Here is a 17436-nt window from a genome sequence, read left to right as displayed (position 1 = left end):
CTTCTGCTTCTGGGGAGGCCTCAAAAAGCTTCCAGTCATGGCACAAAGCAAAGGAAGAGTGAGTCATCTCACACAGTGGGAACAGGAGCAAGACACAGTGAGAGGGGAGGTGCCACATGCTTTTAAAAAATAACATCTCAGGCCGGGTGCGGTGGCTCATGCCTGTAATCCCAGCACTTTGGGAGGCCGAGGCAGACGGATCATGAGGTCAGGAGATCCAGACCATCCTGGCTAACATGGTGAAACCCCGTCTCTACTAAAAAAAAAAAAATACAAAAAATTAGCTGGGCATAGTGGCAGGCGCCTGTAGTCCCAGCTACTCTGGAGGTTGAGGCAGGAGAATGGCATGAACCCGTGAGGTGGAGCTTGCAGTGAGCCGAGATCGTGCCACTGCACTCCAGCCTGAGCCACAGAGTGAGACTCCATCTCAAAAAATAAATAAAAAATAAGATCTCAGGAGAACTCACTCACTATGGCAAAGACAGTACCAAAGAGGCTGGTGCTAAACTATTCATGAAAAGCCAACCCTATGATCCAATCATCTCCCTCAAGGCCCCACCTCCAACATTAGGGATTACATTTGACATGAGATTTGAATGGGGACATAGATCCAAACCATATCATTTACAAAAGTGAAAAAGTGAGAAAATTCAAACATCCTTCAATGAATGAAAGATTTTAAAAGATGTGGCTTATACACGCTATGAAATATTCTTTAGCTTCAAATGAAAATATCTTGTCAGATGCTACAATAAGGATAAATCCTAAAGCCATTATTTTAGTGAAATAAGACACTAACAAAGTGACAATGCATGATTCCACTTTTATACAATATTTTAAGTATTAAGCACATAGAAAGCAGAAGTAGAAAGGTGCTTGCCTATGGTTAGGGTTGTGAAACCTCAGTGGAGCCAGAGATCGAGGGTTATTTGGAATAAGCAGGCCCTCACTCAGATGGCCAACTCAAGAGCCCACAGACATGGCTACAGACAAGGAAATGGCACACTGAGCTTGGTCTTACTGAGGATTCTGAAGCAGTTCTGTAACCTCTCTCAAATTCAATCTCAGCTATAGTCCAGAAGTGGTCCTTCCCATCAAGAGACCTACAGGGAGATACACACCCAGCCATGGCCCTGGAGGCAGGCCTGTGTATCTTGGCCTCAGCTGTGCTCCCTGAAGCAGCCCTGTGACTCAGTTCTAGCTCTCACAGTCACAGTCCATGGCCAGTTGTACACAATCAGGGACCCAAAGAGAAAAGTGTGGAAACTGTTCCCAGGTTGTCAGTAGAAGCCAAACCCATTCATACACCTGGTATTTGGCCCATCATATGCAGACAAACTTCAAAACCCTAGTCTACTGCCTGCCATATAGATTAATATCATCAAGGAAATTTAATCTCTCCAGGGCCCAGAAAGAATCCATGACTGTCCAAATCTCTGGTAATATAACCATCAAAGGCAGACCCCACAGCAGATCCAGCAGCACCCTTGTGACCCAGCTACAACCCTTCTTCTCTGCAACCCCAGAGGTAATCTCATCAGCCTGGGACTCAACAAAAGGAGATCTTTACTTGCCAAAAATAGTTCATAGAAACTGTAAAATTTGTCAAATGTACAGACACAGGGCTGCTTCAGAGACCATAGCCAGGAACGAGACCTGCAGGCCTGCCTCCAGGGCCACAGCTTCTATCTTAACATATTACTGGAAATTTGTATCAGAATAATTAGACAAGGAAAAGGAGAATAAAGCTCTCCAGCTTGGAAAAGAAATAAAAATGTTACTGTTTGTGGATAATATCATCATGCATATATATAAAACCCTAGAGTAAAACAAGAAAAATTGATTGAACTAATAAATGCATTCATTAAAATATCAGGATACATAATCAACATATAGATGCTTGTTGGGATTTTTTTTTTTTTTTTTTTTTTGAGACAGGGCCTCACTCTATTGCCCAGGCTTATCTCAAACTCCTGTACTCACATGATACAACTGCCTTGGGCTCTGAAAGTTCTGGGATCACAGAAATGAGTCACTGCACCTGGCACCACATACAAATATTTCTTGCATTTCCACAGAGTAAAAACAAACTTTCCAAAAATAGAAACCATTTCCATTTGCAATAGTATAAAAATAAGAATATCAAAATAAATTTAACCAAATGACATAAAAAACATACAGTATTATACACTAAATACACTAAGATATCAATGACAGAAAGTGAAGCAGAAACAAATAAATGGAAACATATTCTATTAGGATAACTAATATTGTCAAAGAATATTATCCAAAGTGATCTATAGATTCAATGTGATCTCTATCAAAATTTTATTGGCATTTTTCACACTAATAGAAAACACAATTGTAAAATTTAAGTGTAACCTTAAACGACTTTTAATAACCTGAGCAATCTTGAGAAAGAACAAAGCTGGGGGCATCATACTTGCTTTTTTTTTTTTTCTTTTTGAGATGGAGTCCCGCTGTCACCCAGGCTGGAGCGCAGTGGCACGATCTAGGCTCACTGCAACCTCTGCCTCTTGGGTTCAAGCAATTCTCCTGCCTCAGCCTCCCGAGTAGCTGGGATTACAAGCACCCACCACCACGCCTAGCTAGTTTTTGTATATTTTTAGTAGAGACAGGGTTTCACCATATTGGCCAGGCCAGTCTTGAACTCCTGATCTCAAGTGATCCGCCTACCTCGGCCTCCCAAGGTGCTGGGATTACAGGTGTGAGCCACCTTGTCTGGCAGGCATCATGCTTTCTAATTTCAGACTTTCAAAATGAAAGACTGAAATTAAGACATGAAATCTTAAAACTCATGAAGAAAGCACATGGAAAAACCTTGTTGATATTGGTCTCGGCAATAACTTTTTTTGAAATGACATCAACAGCACAGCAACAAAATAAAATATAAACAAGTGAGACTGCATCAAAGTAAACAGCCTCTGCACATCAAAAGAAAAAATAAAAACAAAATTTTTAAAAACCCTGCAAAATAGAAAAGCATTTGCAAGCCATATCTGTTAAGTTAATATCCAGCTGGGTGCTGCATCCAGGATGCAGAGGCTGTGGTGAGCCAAGAGCATGCCACTGCACTCCAGCCTGGGCAACAAGAGTGAAACTCTGTCTCAAAAAAAAAAAAAAAAGAATAAAACTAGAAGTATCATATAATCCAGCAATACCACTTCTGGGCATACTACCAAAGGAAATAAAATTAGTACCTCAAAGAACTATCTTCCCCCCCATGTTTATTGTAGTACCGTTTACGGTAGCCAATATATGGGGGGGGGGGGGTGTGTGTGTATGTGTATATATATATATACATGTATACACGTATATGTATACACACATACACAGGACACTATTCAACCATAAAAGAGAAGGAAATCTAGCCATTTACAACATGGATAGACCTGGAGAACATTATGCTAAATGAAATAAGCCAAACACAGAAGACAAAGAAACTAAATTTTCTCAGTTAGATAGGAAATCTAAAAGTGTAAACTCATAGAAGCGGAGAGCAGAATGGTAGTTGTTAGTGCCTAGGGTGGGAATATGAGATATTGTTCAAGAGCACAAATTTTTAGTTATAACTTGAGTAAATCTGAGAAACCTAATGTATATTAGCATTAGATTACCAAAATAGCATTGTATTTATAGTTAATACTACAATGTATGCTTTAAATTTGCTACAACAGTAGGCCTTAAGAGTTCTTACTACCAAACAAAATGGTTATCTAGGTGAAGTAATAGATTTATTCATGAACTTGACTATATTGTTTCACAATGTAGATGCATATCAAATCATTACATTGTACACATTAAATATAAAGTCATGTAATTTTTATTTATCAGAAAAATCCATGTCACACAAACACAGATGTACAGTAAGTCCTCACTTAATGTTCAAATTAGGTTCTTAAAAACTGCATTGTTAAATGAAACAATGTTGCCATATGCCATTCAAACATAACTCTTGTTATCTTTTAAACTCTGGTTATCAATTAAACTCTGGTAAAATTAGTTTTCTTAAACAATATGTTGCTTCCCTCAGTTTCCAAGAACCTATCAACAATGTTAAGTGAGAATTTACTACACACTTAAATAACTTATATAGGTGTGTGTGTGAGACACACATTTTTATATAGCTACAGAGAGATAAATCTCAATGACAGAATCTCAACAGACTTCCTACTAACACAAAATTATAATAGCTATTAACAAATAAGAGAACAATTGAGAGCTTAATATACACTTAGCAATGTTCTACGCTGGTTAATGACATAGCACATTTATGCTTGTTAATGACACAGTGCATTTAAGAAATATAGAAGGTGAGTAGATACTTTAATCCAGTGGTTTCCAACCCTTTGAATGCAAGAACTTTTTTTGCTTATCTTCTGTGGTGGAGGATATCACAAAAATTTTTCAAAAACTTTTTTTTTTTTTTTTTGGAGACAGAGTTTCACTCTTGTTGCCCAGGCTGGAGTGCAATGGCAAAATCTCAGCAAACCACAACCTCCGTCTCCTGGGTTCAAGCAATTCTCCTGCCTCAGCCTCCCAAGTAGATGGGATTATAGGAATGCGCCACCACACCCAGCTAATTTTGTATTTTTAGTAGAGACGGGGTTTCTCCATGTTGGTCAGGCTAGTCTCGTACTCCCGATCTCAGATGATCGGAACTCCTCAGCTATCATTAGTGTTAGTGTATTTTATGCGTGGCCCAAGACAATTCTTCTTCCAATGTGGCCCAGGGAAGCCAAAATGTTGGAAATCCATGCTTTAAACTATATTATAATTTCAAAATGTGCACATACAGAGTTTAAATTACAAACGAGTTTATACTAAAACAGTAACATTTTGAAGTAAAATAACATTACATTTTTTTCATATTTAGGAAATGCTTATTGTTCTGATAAAATTGCTGAGTAAGAATTTTTGTAGAATTACATTTGCAACCTCCATAGGATTAAAAAACACTAAGTAGAAAAGATGCAACATCTGTCCTTGGTGTTCCTGGGATTTCTGAACCAAATCCCAGTAGGTCCACTACTCACGTTACACATTTTAGACATAATACGAAAAGAATATTTGAAAAAAATACTTTGACATGGAGCTCCTCAGTAACACAAATATTCCAGTGTCTCCAAAAGCAATGGAACAGCAGTCACATCATGCAGCCCCTTATAAGCGATAAAGTGGACATTAGCTCTCCCTGTAAACTGAAAAGGAGATCACTAAAGAAAAAAAGAGAATTCTTAGATTTAACAGTGCAGGACAGAAGATGCCCCTATTTGTGAACATGAGAAAAAAATGCAGCTTTTTCAGAAATTATTTTCATTGGAGCAGAGCTTCCCAAACTACCTGGTTTATTTTTTATTTTATTTTATTTTTTGAGATGGAGTCTAGCTCTGTCACCAGATTGGAGTGCAGTGGCGTGATCTTGGCTCACTGCAACCTCCGCCTCCTGGGTTCAAGTGATTCTCCTGCTTCAGCCTCCTGAGTAGCTGGGACTCCAAGTGTGCACCACCATGCCCAGCTAATTTTTGTATTTTTAGTAGAGACGGGGTTTCACCATGTTGGCCAGGATGATCTCGATCTCTTGACCTCGTGATCCGCCCGCCTTGGCCCCCCAAAGTCCTTGGATTACAGGCGTGAGCCACTGCACCCGGCCGGCCCCAAACCACATTTTAAGGCCTGGCTTCCTTCTTGACCTTTGGTCCCCTTGCCTGTTTCCTCTCCTCCATTCACTCTCACCTACCTGGGGGTCTGGCTACGATCTTATGTATCTTCACGTTGTAGGGCTCTTTTCTTTGCTCCAGACAGGTGACCAGGTCTGGGTTAGAGATAGCAATACCTGTTTTATTTAAAAAAAAATAATAACATGACTATTGATGGGGATTCTCCAATTACCAACCTAGTACTATGCTAAGCAGAATAGAGAGATATTATGGAAGATTCTATAAAATTAATCCAAAAATTGTTTCCTGACAGAATCTTCAGAATATTTAAGTATTTTAAATCTGTGGGTTCTAAGTTCCACTACCAAGTACTACTGAATAAAAAATAAGTGGTGCAAATTGGATTGTAAGATGTGGAAACAATATTTTATGTCATTGAATTTCTAGAATTACCACTAACCTAGAGTGAAGGACTCCAATTAGCTCAAGAAAAGAGAAGATTTATGTAAAGATAAAACATAAAAGTTCCCAGGAGAAATTCTTCAAAGGAATAAAATAAAGCTCTGAGAAGAATTAGGAATTATGTATTAAAGTTCTACTCACCCAGGGAGACCAGGTTCCTGTAGTTCTCCAACATCACATCTCTATACAAATTCTGCTGGGCAGGGTCCAGGCATTTCCACTCTTCTGGAGAGAATTCTACGGCCACATCCCTGAATGTTAAGAGTTCCTGAAAATACAAATGTATCAAGTGACAGAGTTCTTCATTTGACTACAGGTGAAATGAGTTAAGAGGACTAGTTCTGACATGTGACTGACTGGGATCATCTGATAAAACAACTTTCAACACAGTAATGTTCTCTAAAGTATTCTATAGCTCTGCGGAAAAAGGAAGACATTCCAGCAGTTTCTGTTCCTGCAATAAAAATAATGGGCTACAGTGACCTGTCCCTACCAAAACCAAGCAGAGTAGGCCCTGTGACCTCCTGGAACAAAGGGTGAACTCACCTTTCGGTAAAGTATCTGGAAGCCCTCATGCTTGACCCTGGCCTCGCTGTAGAATCACGCAAGGAACTGAATTTAAAAAATAAGGATATTTTCACCCAGAACAACAGCCAGGATCTGTGAAGAGGGTACAGCTGATAGTTTCTCTTTAAACTGTCCATGTGATCCTACTGAAGACTGGTCTGAGAGTCACTTAGCTAAGCACTGCCTCTCAAGCTTCAATGTGCAATTGTTTGATATTCTAGGCCTCACTGTAAGTAACAAAATTCTGCAAGTTTGAAAAGGGTCCATGAATTAGCTTTTTACAGCAAGTCTCCTGTTAATGCTGATGCTCCTCCGTCTAGACCCATTATAGTACCACTCAGTTAGAGAAAGCAGACACAGCATACAGAGTCCCTTACCCCAACACCGTTATCACAACACAAATACTTTTTGTCCCAAGACCACCAATCATCATCTCGAAACATGGCATTCTCTGCAGACCCTATAAGGTTACAAAAGTTGGAGATGGTGGCAATGTATGAGTAAGTCTGCATCTGAAAAACAACATGTGCACCTGCATTAACGCCATCTTTATGGGGCATGTAATATGTGCTCAGACGTATGTCACAGAACACTGTGATGGGAAGCTCATATTATGTGTGTTAATTCTCATAACATCCTGGGAGGTAGACACTAGGTGTCCCATACTTTCCAGATTTAAATGCAGGGCCCAGAATTTCCATTTCCTTTCTGTTTCCCCTGACTGACTTTTTAAAAAATGAATAGAATAATAGCTAAATATAAATAGATGGGAGAGAGCTAGAAAGAAAGTGTTAAGTACAATTCAGAGGAATTTTTTATTTTTGTGTTTGTATTTACTTTGAGACTTGTAAGAAAAAGCCACTGAAACTGTAGGGATGGAGAACAGGTTGCTGGGTGGGATGTCTCTAGAAACATTAGTTTTAATTTTATAGAAAAGATTTAAGGCCCCAAAGTATATAGCTTTTTCCCATTTATTGGCTTCTGGGTTTCAGAAAATTGTGGGCAGCAGCTCTGGAGAGGAGATTGGAGTAGCCACCCCACTCTGATCTCCTCTACTAATCAGTTCTGTGAGAGATTTCAGTGTTGGCTCAGACCTGGACAAGGATCAGATGAGGGTGGATCTGGGCAGGGATGGGACAGAAAGTGGGCCCTAGGCTTCTGCTCTCTATGTCACTAAGTACTTTTGGTTTTGTCTTTTCTAAGCCTGCCCAAGAGAAATTTGATTCCCAGAATTTGTGAAATTTTAATCTATTTTAGCCACTTCTCTTGTCTTTTGTATAACACACAGTAACAAGGAATTTAACCAAAACCCTTATGTTTCTCTAGAGCAATTATATTAGAAGTTAAATATTTATTCTTAGCAAGGTAAACACAATACAAATAATAACAACTTCTCTTCTGTCAATGATAGCCATCCACGTAATGGCATCAAAACTCATAAAACAGGCTGGGCACGGTGGCTCACGCCTGTAATCCCAGCACTTTGGGAGGCTGAGGCGGGTGGATCACAAGGTCAGGAGTTCAAGACCAGCCTGGCCAATATGGTGAAACCCCATCTCTACCGAAGATACAAAAAATATTAGCCGACATGGTGGAGGACGCCTGTAGTCCTAGCTACTCAGGAGGCTGAGGCAGGAGAATTGCTTGAACCAGGGAGGTGGAGGTTGCAGTGAGCTGGGATAGCACCACTGCACTCCAGCCTGGGTGACAGAGTGAGATTGTCTGAAAAAAAAAAAAAACAACTCACAAAACAATAAAAGGGAAGTAGCCCAAATGAAGCTTAGGTCTCCTGTACAGTTTCCCTCTTTGTACTCAACACATAATGCTGAATTCAACCATTTATTCATGTGCTCTAGACTGCAAGTTCGTTGATGGTAGCGACCATGACTGCTTCATGTCTTTTTCTAATGAACATATGAAATAGAAGCAATTAGTTTATTGATCAGTTTGAGTCTTCAGATCTCCTCATTTTTCACCAATATCAGAAAACTGGAGCAACTCTTATCTGGGTACAAACCAAGGAGATTCTTTCTGTGAGGGGAGGAACAAACCCCGGATGAATCATTTCTCTTTCTCTGAAATGGAAGCAGAATTAGACCTTGAGGTCAGACTGAACCCCATCTGCACATGACATCCTCAAATGTCTTAAATACTCACAGATGCTGGTGAGAGTGTCCCCAGCGACCCTGGGCTGATGCTGCCCCCATAGTGATGCAGGCAGGAGAGACAGGCTGACTTTGTGGAGTGCAAACAGAAAATGGAACAGCCCTGGTGGAGCTGCATATCCTGGATCCAGATGTGAAAGTCCTGTCCCTGATCAGCTAACTCTGAGGCAAGGGGAAGGATAAAAGCACTCTACTCCAGTAACGCAGTTTACAGGGAGGCATAGTTGTGACTATGGCTCTGGAGATTTTGCGGCCCTGAGCTCCTACTGCTAAAGTGCTTGTTTACACTTACAGATTCTGCCACAGAATTCTGTTCACACCAGAAGCCTCGCGCACAGCTATACCAGGTTAACTGGACGAGATCTGGAAAACTCAAAGGGCTCCACTCTGAAAGTGGGGCTTATGATGTCTATGTTGACCTCTCGTGATGCAGAAAATGCCTTCTGTGGCCGGGCGCGGTGGCTCACGCCTGTAATCCCAGCACTTTGGGAGGCCGAGGTGGGCGGATCACGAGGTCAGGAGATTGAGACCATCCTGGCTAACACAGTGAAACCCCGTCTCTACTAAAAATACAACAACAACAAAAAAATTGTCCGGGCGCAGTGGCGGGTGCTCGTAGTCCTAGCTACTCAGGAGGCTGAGGCAGGAGAATGGTGTGAACCCGGGAGGCGGAGCTTGCAGTGAGCCAAGATCCTGCCACTGCACTCCAGCCTGGGCGACAGAGCAAGACTCCGTCTCGGGGGGGAAAAAAAAAAAAAAAATGCCTTCTGTGAGTTTTCTGTATGTCTTTTGCCCAAAGTCTGGCCCAGTCTTGGGAATCCTAGGCTAGGCCAGCTTTTATGTGCAGATTATAGGTGGGATTAATGTGTCTCAGTATTCTTAGGGGTTACAGCAAGGAGAGTAAAACCAGAGGAGAGATCCCCTCATGGAGGCTCCTTCAACACATTCTAAAGAATATTTTGGCCGGGCGCGGTGGCTCACGTCTGTAATCCCAGGACTATAGGGGCTGAGGTGGGCAGATCACAAGGTCAGGAGTTCGAGACCAGCCTGGCCAACATGGTGAAACCCTGTCTCTACTACAAAATATAAAAAATCAGCCAGGCATGGTGGTGTGCGCCTGTAATCCCAGCTACTCGGGAGGCAGGAGAGTTGCTTGAACCTGGGAGGCGGAGGTTGCAGTGAGCCAAGATCGTGCCACTGCACTGCAGTCTGGTGGCAGAGTGAGATTCCTCTCAAAAAAAAAAAAATTTTTTTTTTTGACCTAAAAGGAAAAAGCTGGGGTAAACATAATAAAAGAAGAGAGTTTATTTGGGTCAAAGCTTGAAGACTGCAGCCCTGGACTATAAAGCTGCCCTGAATATACACTCCAGTTAGAAGCAGTTACAAGTATATTTTTAAAGGCAAAAAGAAAGGCAGAGGGAACTGATAGAAAGCTGTCAGAAATTCTTATTGGTTTATAGAAGTAACACTGGTTAGTGATTGGCTATATACATTGTTAAGCTATAAGGTGTGGGTTATAGTGTCCAGTATGGCATTATTAGGTTAATTTATATCCACTTGTGGCAATAGCAAACAACTTCAAAAGACAAATAGTTAAAAGAGGGGAACAGTAGGACTGTGGTCTCATTTTAACACATCACTTGGTCTCATAATTAAAAGAACTTGTATTTCTCAAACAAAAGTTCTGTTCTTCTCTCAGATCCCAGGACATAAACTCAGAATTTGGAACTGCACATTTAAGACTTGGAGGGCTGGTAAGCACATTTGTGGGCATTTGGGCAAGGGGAGAAGGGAGAGACTTGAAGTTCTCAGGTTTAATCAATGCACATGTGTGAACCTGGCTGGATTTATGGGCCCCAAGATTTCTGAATCAGTGTCAGATCTGAAGATTACTGGCGCACTGAAAGAGATGGAAAAACTGATCGCTATCCTAAAAAGTCATTTTTGTAGAAATCTAGTCAAACTGCTATAGAAGGGACTGTAGATTCCAAACAAAGAGATCATTTTGTTTGCAGCTTTGGGGAGCACTTTGCCGCACAACTGTGGGTTGTGACTGGAATCCTGAGAAAGAAGGTTCTTCTCCAAAATGAAGCCTGGTGGGCACTTTGTGTATAACATCTGGTAATTCTTGACAGCGTATGGAAAATATAACAGCAAAATCATCTACAATCCTAAAATACTGTCCAAAATAATAGAACAGCAAGAAAATGTGTTGTTAGAGAATTAAACAAAATGTGATGTGCATTACAGGCAATCTACTAAGAGACTGCCAAAACAAACAAAGTCACCATAATTAGCTCTCAAGTAGAAGACTTGACAGTACCATGTAACATACACAGTTTATTACACTTTCACCTAGTAATTTGGGAGGTCATCTGGGTTTTCTAATTGGTAATATTCAAAGGGAAAATAAACTTCCCACAGCTTCAGGACAGGAGGTAGATTTGATATGTGAAGGCAGGTACCTGCTGAAGGCAGCTTCCTACTCTCCTACAGAAATTGCGGAATAGGTTGTATATTCTTGCTATTCACATTTAAAAGCAATAGTTTCCATGTCCTAAAGACAATTTTGAGTCAAAAAAGACAAATCACCTAGTTAACAGATTAAAATGAATTATATATATTTCAAAGAAGCAGAGAAAATATTTAAATATAAAAGTTTTCAAACTAAATGCTTTAAGGGAGAAGAGCAAAAATTCTTCCCTCATTCTAAAGAGAAACCATTAAGCCTCTTCTGATTTGTATTTGGTCCTACAACAGCCAGGTCTAAAGGCATGTTCTTGAACTCACTAACGTGTGAATTCTTGTAGCACACGAGGGATGCACTTGGGCAAACTGTGTGCACAGCAAAGAGGATTTGCGGGGAAGAAAAGAGCAGAAGAAAGGTGCTATCAAGAGCCTTGGGTGGGGGCAAGGCAGGATTGACGACTGTTTTGTGCTACAAGTTCAGGCCCAGGCAGGGCTAAGCTCTGACTGGTTCCTGAGTCCATAAAGGCAGAGGAGATTAGGATCAGGTGGTCCAGAAGCCTGGGTGGGTGAAGAAAACAGATTCCTGCTACAGATCTGGGGTTAAAATGAACCAGGAGTCTTCTGGGCACTGTGTGTGTTCTTGGGAGAAAAAGCTAGGAGCAAAGCTGCCATGGCCACAATTTCTGAGGGTAGAACCCTGTCCTGGGACAAGTGTGGCCGTGCGAATGCCCAGTGGGCGGGCTCAGGAGTGGGTTAGCATTGGGTGGGGGCTGGCAGCAGGGTGCGGGGAAGGAATGTTTCTCAGAACTCCTTTCCTCCAAGTTCTCAGTCCCCTCTCTCCCCGGGGGGAGACCTGGAGCAACAGGACAGTGCGCAGCAGGACAGCGCATGTGCAGAACCCGGCCAGGTCTCCCGCGGACACCGGCGACTCCCTCCAGCCCAGGCTCAGCCATGTCTGTCTTCTGACAGGAAACGTGAGGAGTTTGCTCAACACCAGTCAATGCTCCAACCCCAACGGGCTGTCCAGCAACTCACTAACGACACCACCCAGAGTCAGCGCAGACCCCACAAGCTCAGCGCTCTTCCCGCAGCTGCCCCCCTGCAGACGCCAGTCCCTGCCTCTGGACACCCGTCTTCATTTCTGAACACCTGTCTACAAACCAGGGGCCCACACCCTCCTCAAGTTCAATAATATGGCAGAACTACTCACAGAACTCAGCGAAGCGCTGTGCGCGCCCACACCAGCGTATTCTAAAAGGTGCCACTCAGGAACAGCCACGCGGAGGAGGCGCACAGGGCAAAGGGACTGGTGGGCAAGTTGGAGCGGGCGGGTGATTTGCTTCGCTTCCTCACACACCTCACAAAAAGCCTTTCAAGACCCGCCGGCAGTCCCCAAACCACGAGCCACGGCCGGCGCTGTCCCATTAATGAGTCCCCGTTTGTTCACATGAACTCTGTTTTGATGGGGCCTCGATCTCATTCCGAACCGGGTAAAGTAGGGACGGGATCCCCGGACCACAGCTTCTCCCACAGCTCCTCCCACGCCGGCATCGCGCACGCCACTCGGGCGGCTTCCAGATAAGCTACTCCTCACCCCACAGCCTGGGGAAGGTGCGGGGCTGCGGGCGCAGAGCTGCACAAGGAGGGCTGCAGGCTGGGCCAGAGCCGCCCTGCGGGGACCGACAGGAGCCCAGGTCCCTCACCGGTGGGGACTGAGGCCCGAGGGCTGAGCGGCGGCAGCGGGGACTCCGTTTCCAGACTCGGTCCCGCCGCCGCCATTTCCCGCCAGCTCCCAAGAGACCTCCTTAGCCTTGGGACGCCCTGCCCCGCACACTCACCATTTCCCCACTTCTGGGGTATTCGGCAGTCTCAGCTACCAATCATCCAATACCCGCAGGTCACAGAGCGACGGAGGCTGAGGCTGTGGCCGAATCACCAAGGCCTCCCAGAACCGAGGACGCAGAGACATGAACCCCCTAACCCGCAGCCTGGCAGTAGCCAGACGCAAAGACCGCGCCACATCCCGGAAGCCACCGCCTCCTCTCTGGCTGCGTGTCTGATTGGGCAGTTTTCACTCCAGCGCCCTGAATGGATATGGCTCCAATCTCCCCGCCCTCAGACCTTGAGTGACAGAAGTTGCAACCACACACTCCACGGAATGTGGCGAGAGTGACAGCCGGGGGCCTCCAGGCACTTTCAGGCTGGGCTTTCTCTTCGTGCTCGGCCTGGCACAGCCTAGGGGTCATTTTTTAACCTTGTGATATGGAAGGTAATGTCCATTTAGAACTTATACACGCACGCACACACAGACATACACACGCAGACATATACGCGCGCACACACACAGACGCGCGCACGTACGCAGTCTCACATACATACACACACAGAGTCACAGACGCACGCACGCATGCACGCACGCACGCACGCACAGCCCATCCTGCCTCCAGGCTCGCGAAATCACCTCTCCACAAACCCTGCCTTCGGGGTCGCAGCCTGCAGGCCGACCTCAGTCCGTCCTCACAGAGCATAGTTGGGTGCATAGCCCTCCCTGACGCGCGAGGAGCAGGTTCACGGGAGTCGGTCGCGCATCCCCAGTGCCCTGCGGGCCTCCAACCGGCTGGGGCGGTGACCCCGGGTGAGGAGGGCTTTGGTGCGGGTCACCATTGCTGAGGACACCGTCCTCCCCCGGACGCGGGGTCCTGGGGGTCTGGGGGGCGGGTCCCTGACCGCTGTAAACAATAGGTCTTTGGTGTCCACGCAGCAGGCAGCAAATAGGAAGTGAGCATCCCGTCTTTGGCCTCACCTTCGTGTCTGTAGAATGGGGGTGAGGGGACTCAGGACTCCGAGCGCTGTCGGGCGGGGCGAGGTGGGCTAAGAGTGTGTCTCCCTCCCCAAGCCCACCCGGAGCTGTGCGGGGCGGGACCGCCCCAGGACCCTGGGTTCCCAGCAGCTCCTGGGGGCCCCGCCGCCCCACCCCAGGCTGCGCTGCGCAGCCCGAGTCCCCGCCGGCCCCACCGCGCGGTCGCTTTGAGGTTGGCCAGGGTCTGCCCGGCGATGGCGACGCTGCAGCCGCTGGAGCCGGGGCCACCGGGGGTCTCGGCGGGACCTGGCGGCAGCGAGGACGCGGACCCTGGAGACATGGGAGGGGCGCGCCCCGAGCCCGAGCCCCACCCGGACCTGGCCGCCGTCGGCCTAGCCAGGGCCGGGGCGGACACCGTGGGCGTCGAGGACGAAGCCGGGCCCGCGCCCCTGGGCGACCCGTTGAGCCGCGGAGCCTCGCGGGATGGAGCCGGGCCAGGCCCATCCGCTCCGGGCGCGGGCAGCTGGTGTCACGGGTGGGCCAGAACCCAGGACACGCCCAGGAGTCCGACCTCATGGCGCTGCAGGGCCTGGGGAGCGGGGGCTGGGGACAGCACCAGGGCCAACCCGACGCCAGCACCCCCGGCGGACCCCAGGAGCTGCCTGTGGAGAGACTGGATAGGTGCATTAAGCGATCAGAAAAGTCACTGGCTGGCCCTGTTGATGAGCAGAACGCTTTCAGAGAAGTGTATGCTCACGCAGTGCTTGGACAGCATTCGCGTAGTTTGACACTTGTCTGCTTGGGCAGATAGATGCTCACACACATAAGCTTGTTTTGTAGTTATGCAGGACTGTACTGTGGCTAAGTACACAGACTCTGGGTTCACATCCCAGCTGCTCTGCTATTTCCAGCTGTGTGACCATGGGGAAGTTACTTGCCTGTGCTCAGTGTCCTCTGTAAAGTGAAGACAGCAGTATCTGCCTCATGGAGTCCCTTAAATGAGTTAATAGTGTAACGTTATGGTGGCATGCACACAGTCACCATCGGTAAATACAGTCTATTATGCCTGAACCCCAGAGGAGCACATGTCCTTGAAAAGTCTAGAATTCAGGGCTCTAAAATCCAGCCTGTGAGATCCTGGAATCCTCCAGCAGCATTCTAACGTCTCTTGGCTGCAGAATTGTATGCTGCTTCCCAGGGCTGAAAGGTGTATTTGTTTCAATACAGTGAAATAATACGGCCACCTGACCACCTAGTTCATCCCTATAGCAGGCAAATAAGGTGATGTCAAAGCCTTGGCTGAGGCCCAGCCCTGGTAACCTTCCCTTCTCTCTTTCCTGCATACTCTCTCATTCAGATTCATACATGCCCTGCAGGACTGCTTAGCCTGCAGGGAAGGCAGGAGGGTGAGGAGAGAAGGTGAGTGGGTGGGTGGGTGCAGTTGTTCACTGAAGTGTGCTGCCTCTTGCCATGCTGAACTTGTGGGCCCAGGCACTGGGTCTGGACCTGAGGGGGTCTTGTTCTCCCTTTAACTTTAAGCCTCAATTGGCAGCAATCGCAGAGCTTCGTCCCTCCCTGTGAGCCTGTCTGGCTGTTTATGCTGGATGACATGCACCCCCTCTGCCAGGAGTGCATAGTCTATGGCCTGGCCAGGCAGCCATGGCAGATGAGAAGAGCTTCAACATCGACTTTATTGTGCTGCTGGGTTTTTTCTGCTGGCTCTTAGCACGTTTCTCATGAGCCATGATCAGCCTCAGGTCTATGGCACCTTCTGCAGCTATGTCATGGTGACTGGGGACATCATCTGAAGCACATGCCACTGCTACCCCAAGGCAGGTGTTGGTGAGGCTGTGTGGGGATAGGAGGGTTGGAGACCATGCCTCTGTCTCATGCATCAACTCTTCATCCTTCAATCATCTCCTCATTCTTATTTTGACTCTCTGTTTACTTCTTTCTGCTCTCTTGAGCATTCATCCAACTATGCATCATTTCATCCACGGTTTCAACTACCCATCCATTCATCTATTCGTCCATCACTTAGCAGAAGGATTGATCAGAAGCCCTTAGGATCTGGAGCCATGAAACAGACACCATAGAGGAGACGATGAAACAACATATTACTCATGTGCTTAAACTAAAAGTCAATGAGTGCTATCCACCTGCCAGGCACTCTTGCATTTAGAGTGCAGTTCTGCCCTTATGCTGATCTTTTTGGAGCCTTCTATAGTTCCATTTTATAGCAGAAAAAGCTGAGGCTCAGAAAGCGAGGTTCTCTAACTGACTGGCCGAGTTTGGATTGGAGCTCAGATGTGCGAATGTAGGCATCATTCTCTTTCTTGAGTTCTCCACCCCAGGGCCCCAGACTGGCTTAGCTTTCTGGGGTGGGTCAGGTCTAATCTTGGTAGAATGCATTGAGCAATTCTCTATCTTTTGGAGTCTTAATGTATTCTTAGCCCTAGGAGTGATTTAGTGATGGGAAAGCACTGGTTTGAGAGTCCTGTGTTCTAATCCCAGTTGTGACCCAAACTTTGTGTGTGATGTCTTTCCGAGCCTCAGCTTTTTCATGTGCAAAATGGGGCTTTAGCCTCTATTTTGACAGCCAAACAGCATATAAAGATCAGAGAAGAGATGGGATATAAAAATATTTTGTAAACTCTAGAATGTTGTATGTAGTTGAAAGGCTGCCAGGTACTGATAACCTTGAGAAAAGAACATGTCAGCTCCCAAGTCAAGTCTCTTACTCTTTCATTTTTATTTTTAACTTTAGACACAAAAATGTTTCTTTTTTCTTGAACTACACACTTAAGAAGCTCCTATTGATAACCAAATTAATGTTTTTCTTTTGAAAATAATTTACCCTTTTTTGTTGAAGGTATTGTAAGAATCCATTTCCAGCTTTAAGGACAATTTCTCTCAGTTCCATTTATATTTATTTCTCTAGTTTTGGCTCTATACATTTGTGGAAATTTTACTTCCATTTTTGTGAATAATCTTTTTTTTGTTTGTTTGTTTGAGATGGAGTCTTGCTCTGTTGCCCAGACTGGAGTGCAATGTTGTGATCTTGGCTCACTGCAGCTTCTGCCTCCCAGACTCAAGTGATTCTCCTGCCTCAGCCTCTCAAGTAGCTGGGATTACAGGCACACACCACCACGCCCGCCTAATTTTTGTATGTTTAGTGGAGATTGGGTTTCACCATTTTGGTCAGATTGGTCTTGAACTCGTGACCTCAGGTAATCCGCCTGCCTCGGCCTTTCGAAGTGCTGGAATTACAGGTATGAGCCACTGTGCCTGG

General features: G+C 45.5%; 1 protein-coding gene across 2 annotated transcripts in view; it reads right to left on the bottom strand.

Moving 5' to 3' along the window:
- LOC129035578 (zinc finger protein 141) overlaps window positions 1-13693 on the bottom strand; it is a 46683-nt gene extending 32990 nt beyond the window's left edge. Inside the window, exons 1-3 of one of the 2 annotated variants that reach the window (XM_054486103.2) lie at window positions 13183-13693; window positions 6285-6411; window positions 5762-5857 (exon numbers count right to left, since the gene is read on the bottom strand). In XM_054486103.2, the coding sequence (XP_054342078.1) occupies window positions 5762-5857; window positions 6285-6411; window positions 13183-13185 (226 nt within the window). In that variant the 5' untranslated portion in view covers window positions 13186-13693. The remainder of the gene's footprint in view (window positions 1-5761; window positions 5858-6284; window positions 6412-13182) is intronic. The other variant, XM_054486104.2, reaches the window with a different exon arrangement.
- Window positions 13694-17436: the final 3743 nt, after the last annotated feature.

The sequence above is a fragment of the Pongo pygmaeus genome, chromosome 3, assembly GCF_028885625.2.
Source record: "Pongo pygmaeus isolate AG05252 chromosome 3, NHGRI_mPonPyg2-v2.0_pri, whole genome shotgun sequence".
NCBI lineage: Eukaryota > Metazoa > Chordata > Mammalia > Primates > Hominidae > Pongo > Pongo pygmaeus.
The sequence above is the reverse complement of the archived record's forward strand: the minus strand, read 5'-3'. Positions and strand labels throughout refer to the sequence as shown.